Here is a 17300-nt window from a genome sequence, read left to right on the forward strand (position 1 = left end):
TATTTAATTAATTTAAGCTACCACTTTTACGTATTAAAATATGTATGCTTTTGTATGTGTATTTCAGAAGTTATACCATATGCAAAGTCGCCGCCGCAGACCATAATAATAATAATAATTATAATAATAATTCCTTACATTTATTATAGCGCTTTTCCAGATGCTCAAAGCGCCATGTGTTTGGACGTTCAACCGAGCTACTGAGTGTTGGCGTATGATTATTCCATCTTTCACACACACTCAGTGGGTGCATAACTTCACGACATCTGAGGAAACCTACACCTATCGGTGCGAAAAATGTCATAGACAGTGCTGCGTTTGACACTGTTGACCACAGCATATTACTAGACCGACTGGAAAACTGGGTGGGACTTTCGGAAACAGTTCTAAATTGGTTTGAATCCTACTTAAAGGACAGAAACAACTTTGTTTCTATAGGTAAATACACATCTGAGTTGACAAATATGACATGTGGGGTTCCTCAAGGCTCCATCTTGGGGCCTCTTCTCTTTAACATCTACATGCTACCGCTGGCTCAGATAATGAAAAACAACAAAATAAGTTACCATAGCTATGCGGATGACACACACATTTACATAACAATTTCACCAGGAGACTATGCTCCAATTCAAACACTGAGTAAGTGCATTGAACAAATCAATGACTGGATGTGTCAGAACTTTCTCCAATTAAACAAAGATACAACTGAGGTAATGGTTTTTGGAGCCAAGGCAGAACGTATAAAAGTTAGCGCCGAGCTTCAGTCTGCAATGTTCAAAACAACAGATAAAGCCAGAAATCTAGGTGTAGTCATGGACTCTGACCTGAGCTTCAACAGTCACATTAAAACAGTTACTAAATCAGCCTACTATCAGCTAAAGAACATATCTAGGATTAAAAGACTAATGTCACAGCAGGATCTGGAGACACTTGTCCATGCCTTTATCTTCAGTAGACTGGACTACTGCAATGGTGTCTTCACAGGTCTCACTAAAACATCTATCAGGAAGCTGCAGCTGATTCAGAACGCCGCTGCTCGAGTCCTCACTGACACTAAGAAAGTGGATCACATCACTCCTGCTCTGAAGTCTTCACACTGGCTTCCTGTGTGTCAAAGAATACATTTCTAAATACTGCTGCTGGTTTATAAAGCCCTGAATGGTTTAGGCCCAAAATACATTTCTGACCTCCTGCTAAATGATGAACCATCCAGATCTCTCAGGTCTTCAGGGACTGGTCAGCTTCCTGTCCCCAGAGACAGATCTCTCAGGTCTTCAGGGACTGGTCAGCTTCCTGTCCCCAGAGTCAGAACTAAACATGGTAAAGCAGCGTTCAGTTATTATGCTCCAAACATCTGGAACAAACTCCCAGAAACCTGCAGGTCCGCTGCAACTCTGACTACTTTTAAATCCAGGCTGAAGACTTTTATTTTTGCCGCTGTTTTAATTGAACTATTCACATCTTAAACTGCACTATAACTTTTATCCATGTATTTTTCCTTTTAATGTTTATTTTATTAGCTTTTCTTTTTTAATGCTTAATGTCTTTCATTTTTTGTAAAGCACTTTGAATTGCCTTGTGTTGAAAAGTGCTATATAAATAAACTTGCCTTGCCTTGGAGAGGCCTATGTTGATGAATGTGATTGGGTAGCAGTGGCACAAGGTGCCGAGGAGGAGGGCAGGGACATACAAGAGGGTCTGATGCGCTGCCTGAATTGCAACATATTCATTGTACTGATTGTAAATTGTATTGTATTGTATGTGTTACTCTTTCACATATACATATACGTTTGTCAAATGATTGAAACATTTTTTTTATCAGAATTGACTATTTAGTAAATATTTGAATTTCAAGCACCTGTAAGTACTGCCCCATAATAAGAACATTTGAGAAAATTACAGATCATGAAAATAAAATCTTTCTAATCAATTAAGAAAGTTGTTTGTGGTCTCTTTTGTTTATTAAGATCTACTATTAACAAAGAGGAAATCACGATAAAAATACTTGTTACAAACAAAAACTGTTTAATCATCAAACAAGTGAAAATAACAAAGCAAACTATAAACATAAATGCAAGTGTAAAAGGTCGCCAGGCCAGCTGCAGGTGCCGTTCCTGCTGGGCCCGGTTCAGCTCCTGCTGGGCCAGATATGCACTGTGCATCTCCCTCAGGACTGTGAGGTGCTCCTCTCCTCGTTTCTTCTTGCCTGGAAAACAATAAGATTAACCTTTTTTAATCCACATAGGGAAATTCAGGTGTTATAGCAGCAACAGCAATGCAAATGAAAAATACAAGTACAGGTCACACAAGGATATAAGAATAAAGATATATAAGTATAAACAGAACAGTAAGGATGAACTGTAACTGTCTTCACTTTCTGTTGTTCATGTGTTTCCACATTGTATTTTTGGTTCCTACCTTTTATGTGCAACATTATTAGAGGTGGAACTAATCTGCTGTGTTTTGTGTTACACCTGTTTAATCGACGCACTGGATAGTTGCAACGGCAGAGCAACGTTAAAGGAAAACTAAGGAAACCAAGGGAAAATGCATATCAAGTTATCAGCCCCTCTAGGTGACTAGCAGCCTACGAGGTACGTTTCGTGCTGGTTGTTTGTGTAATTGTGTGCGGTTGAGCTACAGGTTTGTGTGTGTATGTATGCTATGCGCTAGCTTGTGCTACATGCTATTGTTAGCTTGTGCTACTTGCTGTGTGGGATATGTGCGCCGTTTATTGTTTAATTGGTGGCATTAACAGTGATGACATATGCATATATTACATATTTATTTGTTGTTTACCTTTTATATTTTTTTGTCTTACAACCCAGTTCTCACGGGTTGGAATAGGTCCCACAAGAATAAACCCCGTATTTAATCACGACCTCAGCCTCGTGTCATTTACTGGAGGGAGCTAAAGTGAGAACTCGACTGCTCCGCATGAGTAGACGAGTAAAACGGCGCCAGACGGCAGCAATCCATGGACTGCACGGGACATCTCCGTCGCAGCGTGTGCATCTGTAGCAGCCATCTACACAGAAGCACAAGATCCAACTACTTCTGGAAGGTCCAGGTGCTTTAGTGTAAATGTAGGTGCAACAAAGAGACTTTAAAGTGCCATACAAAGAAAATGGGACATTTGCATTGTTCATATAATCTGTGTTAATGTTATTTACTTACCTTTCTAATGGAAGTTAAAGGTTGTTAATATTGATTTGTGTATTAAGGTATCTGCAGTAAGTATTTGCAGACTAAGTAACAAAGTACATTTAAAGGACAATATCTTTCAAGTGATAAGTGTTGAAGAAATGTACCAAGTTTTGTTGTTTGCCTATATCATTATCACTTGTGATTTTCATTTAAATAAGGCTCAATAGCTGTGTATAAGCTTAAGATAACACAAAGCTAATATCTAAATTTGCTAACTACTTAGCTTTAAAGATAATTACATATTAGAGTTAAAACCAAACTTAAGTAAACAAGTAAAATGTCAGATGTTGAGTCTTACACACATACCTCATTCACACCAACGCAACTCCGGTTCAAGCTCCGTGCTAGAGCTTTTCCGGTTCGGTTCTTCGGTTTAGTTCCGGCTCTTTTCACACCGCCCAGAGTCCGACTGGTGCTGCGTCATCGTTTGCGTCATGACGTAACCGTTTGCGTGCCTGCTTCATAAAGCCAAACCGCGCGGAAACCCCTCACAGCTGACGCCGATAACAGCAACAATGGCCGATTGTGCTACAGCTTCCTCTGTACCTCTTTGGAAGACCAGATTCCCAGCAGGTAGCTGGTCTCTTCAGTGGACCACTGCTGCTTGTTACGTTTCTCCATCGTTGGGTACAAACTGGATACAACGCCAGCTTTTTGTTGTTGTTCAGGAGTTGATCCCGCCCCTGCCCCCGCCTCGACGTAAGCGTGACGTATGCGGTGCTTTTGCTCTAGCCGGACAATGTTTTGGTGCTTGAAACGAACCGGATTCCGGAGCTAAGAGGCTGCTCCGCTGCGGTGTGAACAGGAAAACCCGGTGCTTTTCAAGCTCCAGCTCCGAACCGGCCCTGAAACACCGTTGGTGTGAATGAGGTATAAGAGTGATGAAGTGAGTGTAGTAGAAAACGAGCAACCACAGGCAACTGAAGATCCGAAAATGGATAGCCTTTCCACACAAGAGCCACAAAGGAGCCAAAGAGTCCGGAAGTTAACGGAAAAGGGCCAAGAACTGCACGATGAGCAAGTAACAAGACTTGTACACCGTTTCAGTGTGAGCTACAAAAGGTGGAAATATATCACAAAGGAAGCCAAACAAGCGCTAAGTGGTCAATGCTCTAATGACCTGCTGCATGAATACATCACTAAGGTAAGCATTGACATTCCCGGCCATGGCACACGTCGCAAAGAAGACACCTGTGAAGCAGTTACAAAAACAATCATTGAGACTGCAAGAGAACGAATGGACACAAGAAAGGACAAAAGTCATGAGGAAGAAGAAATTGGTAAAAACCAGACAGAGTCTGTATGCAAATATGTTGCCTCTGTTAAGAGAAGTAATGGCTCTCATGTCACCAGGTCCTCGACTCATTCTTGTAGCAACTCGAGAGCCACATCAAGAAGTTCATTCCTCTCTTCTATCAAAAGACAAAAAGCTGCTGCTGAAATTGCTGCAAATGAAGCGACTTTAGAAGTAATGCTAGAACAGGAACCACAAATCGAAGAACTTGAAATACTGGAGGCTGAAGCTGCTCAGTTAAGAGCCAACCAGGAGGCAGAAAATGCTGAGAGGCAAAGAGAGTTACAAGCCAAGAGCAGACAACTAGAGCGATTGGAAACAGTAAAGAAGCTAAAAGCTGCAAAGGCGAGACATGAAGTATATGAACAGAATGCATGCTCAGACCAAGAAATTAGCGAGCTGCTCCATCAACATGTTCCTCTGGTTGTGAAAGAAGAACTCAAGCATAAAACCACTCACCACCTCAAGCTGCGACACAACAAAAACAAGAAGACAGTACTTCAACTCTTGTCAGAGCTCTTGCAGAGTCCATCAGTGCAAGTCGTCTACCTGTACCTGAACCTACAACGTTCAGTGGTAACCCACTGAGGTTCAATGACTGGAAGGTCTCCTTTCGTACACTCAGCTGCGTTTTTTCTCGTTTTAATGCCATTGAACACGTCTTTTGATCAGACCGCTACGGTGAGAGGATCTCCCGTAAAAGCTCCGTAAAGGTACGTGTTGTGATGTCTGAGTTTGCTTCCCCTGTCGCGAGTCCGGATCACTCAGTGATGATATATATACCTACATAATCTGTGGAGTCTCAGTTTTAATCGGATATCTTCTAAGTGCAGCTACGATGAGTAATAAGGGTACTTTTATCTTGAGTTCTGTGCCAAAGTGCGTTAGAATTTTTCGCTCAGGGGTCATTTAGATGCTTCTTATGAGACTTGTGTTTTATTTTGGTAAAAATGGTTTATATTGTCAGTTAGCTGAGATTATTCCCATTAATCTGGTATAACACATTAATAGGTTCTTAAATATTAAGATCCCCTGAGACACAGTGTCGTGAAAAAAAAAGGGCCCTGCCGAGGGGGTTCTTGGGGCTTAACAGGTTAATGTGTGTGTTGAATGGATCTGGCCCTTCCTACATCCAGGACATGGTTAAACCGTGCACCCCAGCACGTGCACTCCGCTCTGCATCAACCAGACGACTCGCTGCAGCCTCGCTGCGAGGGGGACCCAAGTTCCATCAGCAAAAACACGTGGGTTTGCTGTCCTGGCTCCAAGATGGTGGAACGAGCTCCCATTGACATCAGGACAGCAGAAAGCTCACACACCTTCCAGACTGAGACTCATCTCCTTCCACTCCACCTCGAGGATAGAACTGCTAACAAAGCACTTATATACTAACAAAGGACTGGCTCCTCTAAAGCCAGTTGAGAAGCACTTGAGATGTTTGGCTCTATGAAACCTGATGTACTTGATGATTCTGTTTTCTTCAAGTTTGTATCTTGTTGGTCGAACGCACTTATTGTAAGTCGCTTTGGATAAAAGCGTCAGCTAAATGCAATGTGATGTTGTCAGTGTGATCTGATCACATGTCTGTGCTCCTGCTGTCAGTGACTGTTACCAAAAGAAACAGAAATTAAATAAAACACAATATTAGAGATGTACATATTTCAATGTTAATTAATATTTGGATGTGATGGATGAAGGATGTTTTGGCTTGTCTGAGCATCTGAAAATGTATTTGTGTACACACAAACACAATTAACAAACCAATAAAGTTTTAATATTTTCAACTGAATACCATAAGATGTTCCCAGTATATCAGCATTAAGACATAACTCTTTATGGGATTTTTCTTTAAATACAATTTTAAAATGTTGATACAGTAGCTGTCCTTTTTTTAAATGTCTATGCTTAAAAGGTAGGGTAGGTAAGAATGGAGAAACCAGCTCGAATAAGCTCGAATTTGAAAATACACAGCTGGAAAAAATCTGCCACTTCCTTCAGACTTCCTTCAGACTTCCTCACAGAGCCCCTCCTCCAACACACACGAACGCGCACATGACCAATGAGTGCACGAGATAAGTTTGTGCACAGATGGAAGGCTGACAGGCAGGTAGGCCATCCTGTTATTCGCTACGGCTTCCACAGATGAAATATTTGTATATATTTATTGTCAAAGCATTTCATTTATTCATTGCCATCGGGATGTTAAGAGCGTTCAATGGAATACAACAAAAAGTGTTTCTGAAGTGAATTACCTACCCCACCTTTACGTTTTTATAGGTTTTGCTACTTGCTTTGTGTAGCGTGCTTCTACAATCAGGTCAGTGCATTCATTGGGTGGTATCAGAGAGTTACAAGGGTCTTTAAATGCAATGAAAACAATTGTCCACAGCAAATCATTTATATTAAAAATGTTATGTTTACTTTTGAATACTTCAGTACAAAGGATGTATTGGATCATTTAAGTGATATGTGTGTACAAATAAATCATTATTCAAAACAGGGCTACATTTGATTGAATTATAAAAGGTATATCTGGTCAAATGAAGAGCCGTTTGGGAGCCGACAGAGCCGGCTGTTCTTGGTGAGCCGAGCCAAATGATCCGGCTCACTAAAAAGAGCCGGAATTTCCATCACTAATAACTCTGCTATTGTTGGTAAATGATATAGATCTTATTTTAAACTAACACATTGTGATAAAAACAGGTGTGTCTGTTTAATGATAAAGAAACTTCTAGAAAGTAATAAGTGCTTTCTCTGATAGCTGTGAGTCCTGCTGTGCGGTGTGATCACATGCTGAGGAACCTCTCGAGTCCTTCATGTGTTTGACATGTCGCCTCCTTCACTCAATATGAAGAGAGGAACGCTTCAGTTTAACTATTATTATAAATAAATAGAAGAACAGTGTTGGGTTTATTTTGCTCTCATTATTTAAACAGCAGAAATGTTATCGTGTTTATTTGAATAATTAAACTCCTGATCCACATTAGTTTATAAAGTGATTCACATCTGGACTCACTTGGCCTTCCTGCAGTTCCTCACAGCTGGAAGCAGTCTCCGTCGTCCCCCCTCTGATGTTTTGTACTTCTTCAGGTCAAACTCATCCAGAACCTCCTCTGACATCTGCAGCATGTAGGCCAGAGCAGAGCAGTGGATCACAGAGAGTTCCTTCTCTGATCTGTTCCCTGACTTCAGGAACTCTGTGATCTCCTGAGTTACTGAGTGGTCCTTCATCTCTGTCAGACAGTGGAAGATGTTGATGCTCCTGTCGGGAGAGACTTCACCACTGCTCATCTCCTTCAGGTTGTTGATGGCTCTCCGGATGGTTTCTGGACGGTTGTCTGTTTGACCCAGCAGGCCTCCTAACAGACTCTGGTTGGACTCCAGAGAGAGGCCGTGGAGAAAGCGGACAAACAGGTCCAGGTGGCCATTTTCACTTCTGAAGGATTTCTTCATGGCTCCCTTCAGGAGAACATCCAGGGATGGGTAATCCTGATCCGCCTGCAGGAAGTCCTTCAGCACCGCTGTGTCTCTGCTGGTGTAACAGTGCAACATGTAGACTGCAGCCAGGAACTCCTGGACGCTCAGATGAACAAAGCAGTAGACGGTTTTCTGGAAGATCACACTCTCTCTTCTGAAGATCTCTGTACAAACTCCTGAGTGCACCAAGGCCTCGGTGGCATCAAGACCACAGCGCTGCAGGTCTTCTTGGTAGAACATGATGTCTCCTTTCTCCAGATGTTCAAAGGCCAGCCTCCCCAGCTTCAGAAGAACCTCCCTGTCAGCCTCCGTCAGCTGCTGTGGACTCGTCTCATGTCCCGCTTCATACTTCTGCTTCTTCCTCTTGGTCTGGACCAGCAGGAAGTGTGAGTACATGTCAGTGAGGGTCTTGGGAAGCTCTCCTCTCTGGTCTGTAGTCCACATGTGGTCCAGAACTGCAGCAGTGATCCAGCAGAAGACTGGGATCACACACATGATGTGGAGGCTCCTGCAGCTCTTGATGTGAGAGATGATTCTGCTGGACAGGTCTCCATCACTAAATCTCCTCCTGAAGTACTCCTCCTTCTGGGCGTCAGTGAAGCCTCGTACTTCTGTCACCCTGTCCACACACTCAGGAGGGATCTGATTGGCCGCTGCAGGTCTGGAAGTTATCCAGACGAGAGCCGAGGGAAGCAGCTTCCCCCTGATGAGGTTTGTCAGCAGCACGTTGACTGAGGACTGCTGAGAGACATCAGACACAACCTCACTGTTTCTGAAGTCCAGAGAAAGTCTGCTTTCATCCAGGCCGTCAAAGATGAGCAGCACTTTGCAGACTGCCAGCTGCTCTGCTGTGACCTTCTGTAAGGTTGGATGGAAGACATGGAGCAGCCTGAGAAGACTGTACTGCTCTCCTTTGATCAGGTTCAGCTCCCTGAAGGAGAGCGGGATCACCAGACTCACATCCTGGTTCTCCAAACCCTCGGCCCAGTCCAGAGTGAACTTCTGCACCGAGAAGCTTTTTCCAACTCCAGCGACTCCGTTGGTCAGGACCGCTCTGATGGGAGTCTGCTGGTCAGGTGAGGCTTTAAAGATGTCCTGGCACTTGATTGGAGTGTCATGGAGGGTCTTCTTCTTGGAAGCCGTCTCCAGCTGCCTCACCTCGTGTTGGGTATTCACCTCTTCACTCTGGCCTTGTGTGATGTAGAGCTCAGTGAAGATGCTGTTGAGGAGGGTTTCACTTTGATCAGTTCCTTCAGTCACACGTTCACATCTCCTCCTCAGACTGAGCCGATGTTCATCTAGAACCTCCTGCAGACCACGTTCTGCTGGAAGAGAAGGAAAGAGGAGAGAATCAGGAAAATGCTCTGAGAATCTAATTCAAAAACAGACTGAGTTTAAATGGTTTATAAACAGCTTACTGTCTACGCTCTACAACAGTATACCTAATCAGATACAAATGAACCAGGAAGAGGAATAAAAACGCTGCATGAGTTCCTCTTACCTCGTACAGTTCTGGTCTGACTGGCAGCACGTCTCCTCTTCCTTCTGTGGAGATGAACACATCCTTTATAGCACTTTGCATTAGTGGAGCTGATTCTCACCAATGGGCAGAGCGTCACAAACTTTACACTCAAGATGAAATGTGTCACGCTGCACGAATATGCAGGTGACATGAATTTCACATCTTCACTTCCTTCGTGTTTGCCAGGGGACGGGGAGGCATTGGAGTAGTAGTATGCATACCCAGACCCGGCGTCATGGGCGGGCCCCATGGGGCCGGGCCCGCCCATCCAGGATTTGGGCCCGCTGTTTTAATCAGGGCTGAATACAACATTTTAATTGTTTTATTATTATGTTCAGTGGCGGCGCCAGGGTATACTTGGGTAGGCTACAGCCATACCAAGAAATGGCTTAGCCCCACCATGAAAAATGATTTTAAAGTAAGCTAAATAAAGTCCGCCAACTCGCGCGGAGTAAACTGCACAGACAGCAGTTAGTAAGATTGATTTCAGTCACTTGTCTGGAAATACCGAAGACTAGAAACGGTTTGAAAACTTTTGTCACGTAGTGATCATCTTCTCAATAGAACATCTTTGATAATGTCTTCTGGCCAATCAGAATCAAGATAACGGCGTGGTGTTGTTGCAGGAAGTCCCGACGGAGAATATCTTTGCTGTAGTACATCTCTATATACATCGATACAACATTACGTGTTGATAGAAATCAACACGTAATGAAATAAGACCCCACGGTGTGATGATTGATGTGTGGGCTGTCTTTCATGTTGACACACAGAACAATGGGGGCTGTCCTTATCCACCATGTAAAGTAACTCACAGCCTCTTCCCTCTTCTCTCAGTGAGGAGCAGCAGATTCAGCTTTCAGAACAAAGTAACAAAAAACTGAAATGGCATTCATTTTTTTTTAAAATATGTTGTGTAGTAATATATTTATTTATTTTTCTTCTCAAGAGAACCAGAATGTGTATTTTATGTTAGTATTTCAAAAAATCTCCTGGGGGAGAATCTCCCCAGACCCCCCTGCAGGCGTTGGGTTTTCAGCATGTCAGCTCTTTCACAATTCAGTTTTCCCGGGAAATGTAAGTTTCGGGGTGGGCCCGCCCTGGTACATCAAATGCCCGCCCAGAGACGTATGTCTGCCGCCGGGTCTGTGCATACCCCTTCCATCACATTAGTATGCATACAAAGTGAAAGGTGGTGTGACAGATCACACATGTCCCTACTTATGCTAATTACCCCCGTTGATATGCTAATGTGCCCTTTGTTCAAGGTGTTAACACATGTAGGTGTGATATCCTTTGATGTGAGGGGTGTGCGTCTGGACCAGCTGAGGGCACTTCTCTGTTGACTCAGCAATCACTGTAAGTTATATTCTTCTTTAAATAGACTTCTCTGTTTCATTTTACTCTGTATAATTGTGCTGTAGCGATTGTAGGGGAAACTGGGCTTTAGTGAGAGTTTAAATCTCAGATCTGCTCAACAGAACCTGTTACTCAGGTCTCAGTGGGTCACGGGTCTCAAACCTGCATTACAATAGGCAGGGAGAGTCGGCTGTCGCCCATCAGCTGTAGAGAGTTAACTAATTAGAGGGGCGTGGCCCCACAGCTGTGACAACTCAACAATCAGGTGTCCCTTTTAGGGAGCACTTTCCTGGAGCGTGAGCGTCAGACAGGCTAAGACATTAGAGTCCTGCGGGAGTCACGAGGGAGGCAAAGAGGGGGCAAATCCCACTTTTATTGAGCTAAGTATCTCTAGTATTTCCTTTTCTTTAGTTTTTTAGCCCCTCAGGCTATAATCATGTGTATTTTCTCCATTCCTGTTCATGTGTCTTCTCGCAACTATCACTGGCCCCGTGTATCTCCTAACCGATATAACCGGCCTGCTCTCGTCTATCCCACGTGCTCCACTGAGATCCAGCATCTAGTTTCAGGCGGCCTGTGGAACTGCCAGTCAGCTGTTCCTAAGGCTGACTTCCTCTCTGGCTCCGCCTCCCTGCAGTCTCTGGATTTCCTTGCTCTCACTGAGACCTGGATTACTCCATCCAACACATCCACCCCAGCAGCTCTCTCCACAGCATATTCCTTCTCCCATACACCCAGACCCACTGGCAGAGGAGGGTGCACTGGTCTCCTGCTCTCTCCCAAATGGAGCTGTTCCCTCTTCAAGCTTCCTAACTTCACTCCTTCCACCTTTGAATTCCATGCCGTCACTGTGACCCATCCTATACAACTAACCATTGTTGTTCTCTACCGTCCACCAGGCGCCTTGGGGGACTTCTTTGAGGAGTTAGATCCTCTCCTCTCACACATCCCTGAAACTGGCCCTCCCGCTGTACTTCTCGGAGACTTCAACCTCCAGACGGGGAAGATAGACGAACTAACATCTCTGTTAACCGCCTTTGCTTTCTCACTGTCTCCGTCCCCACCGACTCATAAAGCTGGCAATGTCCTTCTAACCTCTCTGTAAACCCGCTCCACACCTCCGATCACTTCTTCATTTCATTCTCTTTACCCCTTTCCAAACATAACAAACTAATCTCTTCGCATCCTGCACTTGTCCGCCGTAACCTCCGTGCCCTCTCCCCCTCTACCTTTGCCTCCTCGGTGCTCTCAGCCCTCCCTTCCTCTGACTCCTTCCAACTCCTGCCTCCACACTCTGCTGCAGAAACTCTCCTCTGTCCTCTCTGGACTCTCTGTCCTCTCTCCTCTCTCATCCTCTCTGGACTCTCTGTCCTCTCACATCTCGGCAGGCTCGTCAGTCCCCTCCTGCTCCCTGGCTAAATGACGCACTGCGTGCTAATAGAACCGTCCTTAGGGCAGCAGAGCGGAAACAGTGAAAATCCAAACACCGTGACGACCTCCTAACCTATCAGGCTCTCCTCTCCTCTTTCTCTGCTTCCATCTCTCAGGCAAAAAGCACTTTCTTTCAAGATAAGATCCAATCTTCCTATTCCAATCCTAAAAAACTATTTTCCATCTTCTCCACCCTCTTGGACCCCCCCAAAGCCCCTCCCCCCTCCTCCCTCCTGGACCCCCCCAAAGCCCCTTCCCCCTCCTCCCGTTTGGACCCCCCCAAAGCCCCTTCCCCCTCCTCCCTTCTGTCAAGCGACTTTGTTAACCACTTCGAAAAAAAGGTTGATGATATTCGCTCTTCTTTTTCTGACTCCCCTCTCCTCACCGCTGGGTCACCAGACCCTCCTTCCACCGGCACACTGACCTCCTTCTCCCCTCTCTCTCCAAGTGAGGTTCTTACCCTCATTACCTCTGCCCGCCCCACCACCTGTCCTCTGGACCCTATCCCCTCAAACCTCCTTCAGACTATCGCTCCTGATATTCTACCGTTTCTCACCCATTTCATCAACACTTCTCTAACTTCTGGTCACTTTCCACACTCTCTCAAGGAGGCGAGAGTAAACCCTTTCCTAAAGAAACCCACTCTCAACCCGTCTGATGTTATAAACCACAGGCCTGTCTCTCTCCTCCCGTTCCCGTCTAAAACACTTGAACGCGCTGTCTTTAAACAACTCTCCTGCTATCTCCATCAGAACAACCTTCTGGATCCGCACCAGTCTGGTTTCAAGGCAGGTCACTCCACAGAAACTGGCCTCCTTGCTGTCTCTGAGGAACTGCACATGGCTAAAGCAGCCTCCCTCTCCTCTGTCCTCATCCTGTTGGACCTGTCCGCTGCATTCGACACGTGAACCATCAGATCCTCCTTCGCTCTCCAAGAACTTGGAGTTTCATGTTCTGCACTTTCCCTCCTCACCTCATACCTCAAAGACCGCACCTACAGGGTAACTTGGAGAGGGTCTGAGTCCGACCCTCGTCAATTAACTACAGGGGTCCCTCAGGGCTCTGTTCTTGGTCCCCTCCTCTTCTCCCTGTACACAAACTCGCTCGGATCTGTCATTAGCCCGCATGGTTTTTCATACCACTGCTACGCTGACGACACCCAATGAGTCCTGTCCTCTCCCCGCTCAGAGACCCAGGTCGTCGCACGCATCTCTGCTCGTCTAGCTGACATCTCTCAGTGGATGTCCGCTCATCACCTCAAGCTCAACCTTGACAAAACTGAAGTGCTTTTCCTTCCGGGAAAAGATTGTCCCTCTCTTGACCTGACTATCAACATCGACCCCTCTGTTGTTTCCCCGACTCAGACTGCAAGGAATCTGGGTGTTTGGCTCTATGAAACTGATGTACTTTATGATTCTGTTTCCTTCAAGGTTGTGTCTTCCTGGTCGAACGCACTTATTGTAAGTCGCTTTGGATAAAAGCATCAGCTAAATGCAATGTAATGCGAGGTGTTATTTATAACATGTAGGTGTGATATGCCCCCCTGTAGTAGACCCTTTGTTGTCAATCTAATCTAATTGACCTTTGATGTCTGTCCTCTGATGTGAGGGGGGCGGGGGTGACAGGAAGGGGGAGAGGGGGACAGGGTGCAAGACAGTCTCACACAACTTCACAGAGACTGCCTTAATTAAGACTAATCATATTAAAACTAATCGAATTTAGACAGGACAATAACGGACATCTAAAGTTAATTAGATTATATTGACATCACAGGTTAATTAGGGGTCTTAAAGGGGAAAGGAAACACCAATTACAGTTATAATATTCCGGTAGTTTATTCATTTTACAATGGATATTGATCGTAATATTTATTGTATATGATATTACTCGCCAAAAGAAAATTAATTATCCGCCGGCCGGGTGGGGAATTCCGGGACCAGGCCGCCGCCATTAGGGAAGTCCCAAATGGTGACGTCACGGTGTGGGTCCTCGCTCTGGGTATCCATACCGGAAGTCAACTCAACGTAGCAGATATGGCAGCGATGGAGGAATTTTGCAATGAGATCGACGTTTTGAACGATGCATTTGACTATTCGTCGGGAGATGACATTGATGTGGAAGCATCTACAGTTACCAGGCATCCCATGGCCTATGTTTATGAACCGATTCGGTCGAATAGAGTGGCATACGATCCGGAAAAAAAAAACACAATGCTAACAGTGAGCCTCTGAATTAGCCCCGAGCGAACAATGCTAACTTATTACTGCACCGAAAATCACTCCTAGCTCCCTTATTACTTATCCTAGCCGCACATCCAACACATCGTTTATGATCGCAAGGAGACACAGAATCTAACGGTGCCCACCACAACACTGAAACTCGCGAGGTTATCAACAAAAACGTACATCAAAACAAGTGGCGCTAGGTACTAACATACGCCAGGCTAACGGCTTACCTTCCTCATTGTCTGGTCTAAACTGGTCTTCAATGGCATTACAACGATAAAAACGATGATGTAGTTAATCCATAGGTTAATATCCAATGGGGCTGTGTCCCCTTTGAAATGTTCTGATAATCTATAAGCAATACAACTGCAATTCCGTTATCTGCTGTCCGCTCTGTGCTCCGTGCGCTCTGGGTCCTGCAATACCATCCATTGAACACCTAGTCCAGCAATACTAGCCTTTTTAGGGCTGTTTTCGACAGATGAGCGTGTGTATGCCAGTTTAATTAGTTGAGCTATAGAACACCCCCAATTCTCTATTGTGCGTCATAATAATGGCTACCATTTAGTTTGGACGCGTTTGCTTTAATTAATAAGGTCACACTGTGTCAGTAAATACATGTGTGAGCTAGTAATCTGGTAGCGCTGCAATATTTACCTCTCTCTCGGCATGAAGCAACTCGTTTGGTGGCTCGAACTTCACGTTTGTTGACACTGTCATTGTCTTGCGCGGCCGACGTGCTGGGGCGGTCGGTGTTCCCGACTGCATACGTTGAGAAATCGAATATTGTGGGAACAGATCCTGGCTTCAAATCCGATGTTTTGTATTGAACCAGGCATCCAGACTGGACTTTGAGCAGCTTCTCATCCTTTAGTGGCAGCCTATGGAAATGTACTTCTTCCTTCTTCGTATAAAATCCATTTGTGCAGCCTGGGGCAATACAATAAACTCCTGACGACGACCGTTTTCTTGTAATGTAAACTACTGGTGCACGCCATGTTGTTTTTTATTGAGCTTTGGCCCAGGAAGCCGCACCCAATCAGTGACGTCACTGGAAAAGTCCCGGAGCAATGGAAGCGCCCATGGTCATTAGGCACGTATTTCAAAAAGTAAATTCGCGTATCTCGATCGTTTACATTGGAAATAGACTAGATCAATACATTTCCTAATGGGAATATTGTCGCATGGAAAGAAGTTTGAAAAGTGTTTCCATTTCCCTTTAAACATGTCACATCTACATGATATCTGTCATCAGACAGTCATCAAAGGACAGACATCAACGGTTAATTAGATTAGATGGACAACAAAGTTCTACTACAGGGGGTAATATCACACCTACATGTTATAACACCTCACCCCTTACATCAAAGGACAGACATCAAAGGTTAATTAGATTAGATGGACAACAAAGTTCTACTACAGGGGGTAATATCACACCTACATGTTATAACACCGCACCCCTCACATCAAAGGATATCACACCACGCAGCGCCCCTCCAAGACAATGGTAAGGGAAACACTGATAATACATATCATAAACATGCCCAAGTAGTGAATAATGTTTTGGACGATATTTTTTGTTTTTAGTTAGTATTTATCTATATTTGTACCATTTATAACCATGTTATGCCACAGATACAATTATAATATAATTGTATATTGAAATATCCTTAATATATTAGGTTGTATAATAACTGAATCCTCTTCAGGTCAGGTTACAGCAGAAACTCTTACTTTGTGTGTGAGGGTCCAGGTTCATTTCTGAAGTCTTCAAACCATTCTTTAGACCAGTCACTCTTCAGAGACAGACAGTCTGAGACTGAAGGTGTGTCCTCTTCCTCATCCTTTGAAGCACTCATCTTCTCCAGTCTGAGAGATACATCAGTAACACTAATGACACACACATTATAATGACACACTTTTTTCAATCCAAACCATCACAGTAATAAACTGGGTTAAACACATCACATCAGTCAGACTTCAGACAGGCCTCCATTTTGACTGCAGCTGTCACACGTTCTGTAACTCTGATCAGCAAACAGGAAGTAAACAGAGTTTGCAGAAGTCTCATTGGACTCTAGGACGCTGGTTTTTAACAAAGAAGTGATGTCACCAGTCCGACAGAGTAAGTAATGTGTAAAAGCAGACCCTGGTGTTAGCACTCACCCCGTTCTCCTCGGCTCCGTCCAGCTGTAAAATGGCGCCTGGCAGTCTGACAAGTCCGTCTTATTATTTTCACTTTCAACTTCCCTCCCTGTCTGTAGCTCCCCTTTGTTTCATACCAGCCGAACCAGCTGAACCAGTTCACACCCAGGGACCTTCCCAGCTGAACCAGTTCACACCCAGGGACCTTCCCAGCTGAACCAGTTCACACCCAGGGACCTTCCCAGCTGAACCAGTTCACACCCAGGGACCTTCCCAGCTGAACCAGTTCACACCCAGGGACCTTCCCAGCTGAACCAGTTCACACCCAGGGACCTTCCCAGCGGAACCAGTTCACACCCAGGGACCTTCCCAGCTGAACCAGTTCACACCCAGGGACCTTCCCAGCTGAACCAGTTCACACCCAGGGACCTTCCCAGCGGAACCAGTTCACACCCAGGGACCTTCCCAGCTGAACCAGTTCACACCCAGGGACCTTCCCAGCGGAACCAGTTCACACCCAGGGACCTTCCCAGCTGAACCAGTTCACACCCAGGGACCTTCCCAGCTGAACCAGTTCACACCCAGGGACCTTCCCAGCTGAACCAGTTCACACCCAGGGACCTTCCCAGCTGAACCAGTT

The 17300-nt window shown here is 44.9% G+C and overlaps 1 protein-coding gene across 7 annotated transcripts in view; it reads right to left on the bottom strand.

The window, feature by feature from the left end:
• LOC117444685 (NLR family CARD domain-containing protein 3-like) overlaps positions 1 to 16883 on the bottom strand; it is a 30049-nt gene extending 13166 nt beyond the window's left edge. For 6 of the 7 annotated variants that reach the window (XR_004551839.2, XR_011643055.1, XM_034080113.2 and 3 more), the window contains exons 1-4: positions 16682 to 16883; positions 16250 to 16384; positions 9480 to 9523; positions 7518 to 9303 (exon numbers count right to left, since the gene is read on the bottom strand). Coding sequence is in view for 5 of the 7 variants with exons in the window: in XM_034080113.2 (XP_033936004.1) it covers positions 7518 to 9303; positions 9480 to 9523; positions 16250 to 16374 (1955 nt within the window). In the remaining 2 variants the exon portion in view is untranslated. The remainder of the gene's footprint in view (positions 1 to 7517; positions 9304 to 9479; positions 9524 to 16249; positions 16385 to 16681) is intronic. The other variant, XM_034080115.2, reaches the window with a different exon arrangement.
• Between the last annotated feature and the right edge of the window lie 417 nt (positions 16884 to 17300).

The sequence above is a fragment of the Pseudochaenichthys georgianus genome, unplaced genomic scaffold (genome assembly GCF_902827115.2).
Source record: "Pseudochaenichthys georgianus unplaced genomic scaffold, fPseGeo1.2 scaffold_892_arrow_ctg1, whole genome shotgun sequence".
Lineage (NCBI taxonomy): Eukaryota > Metazoa > Chordata > Actinopteri > Perciformes > Channichthyidae > Pseudochaenichthys > Pseudochaenichthys georgianus.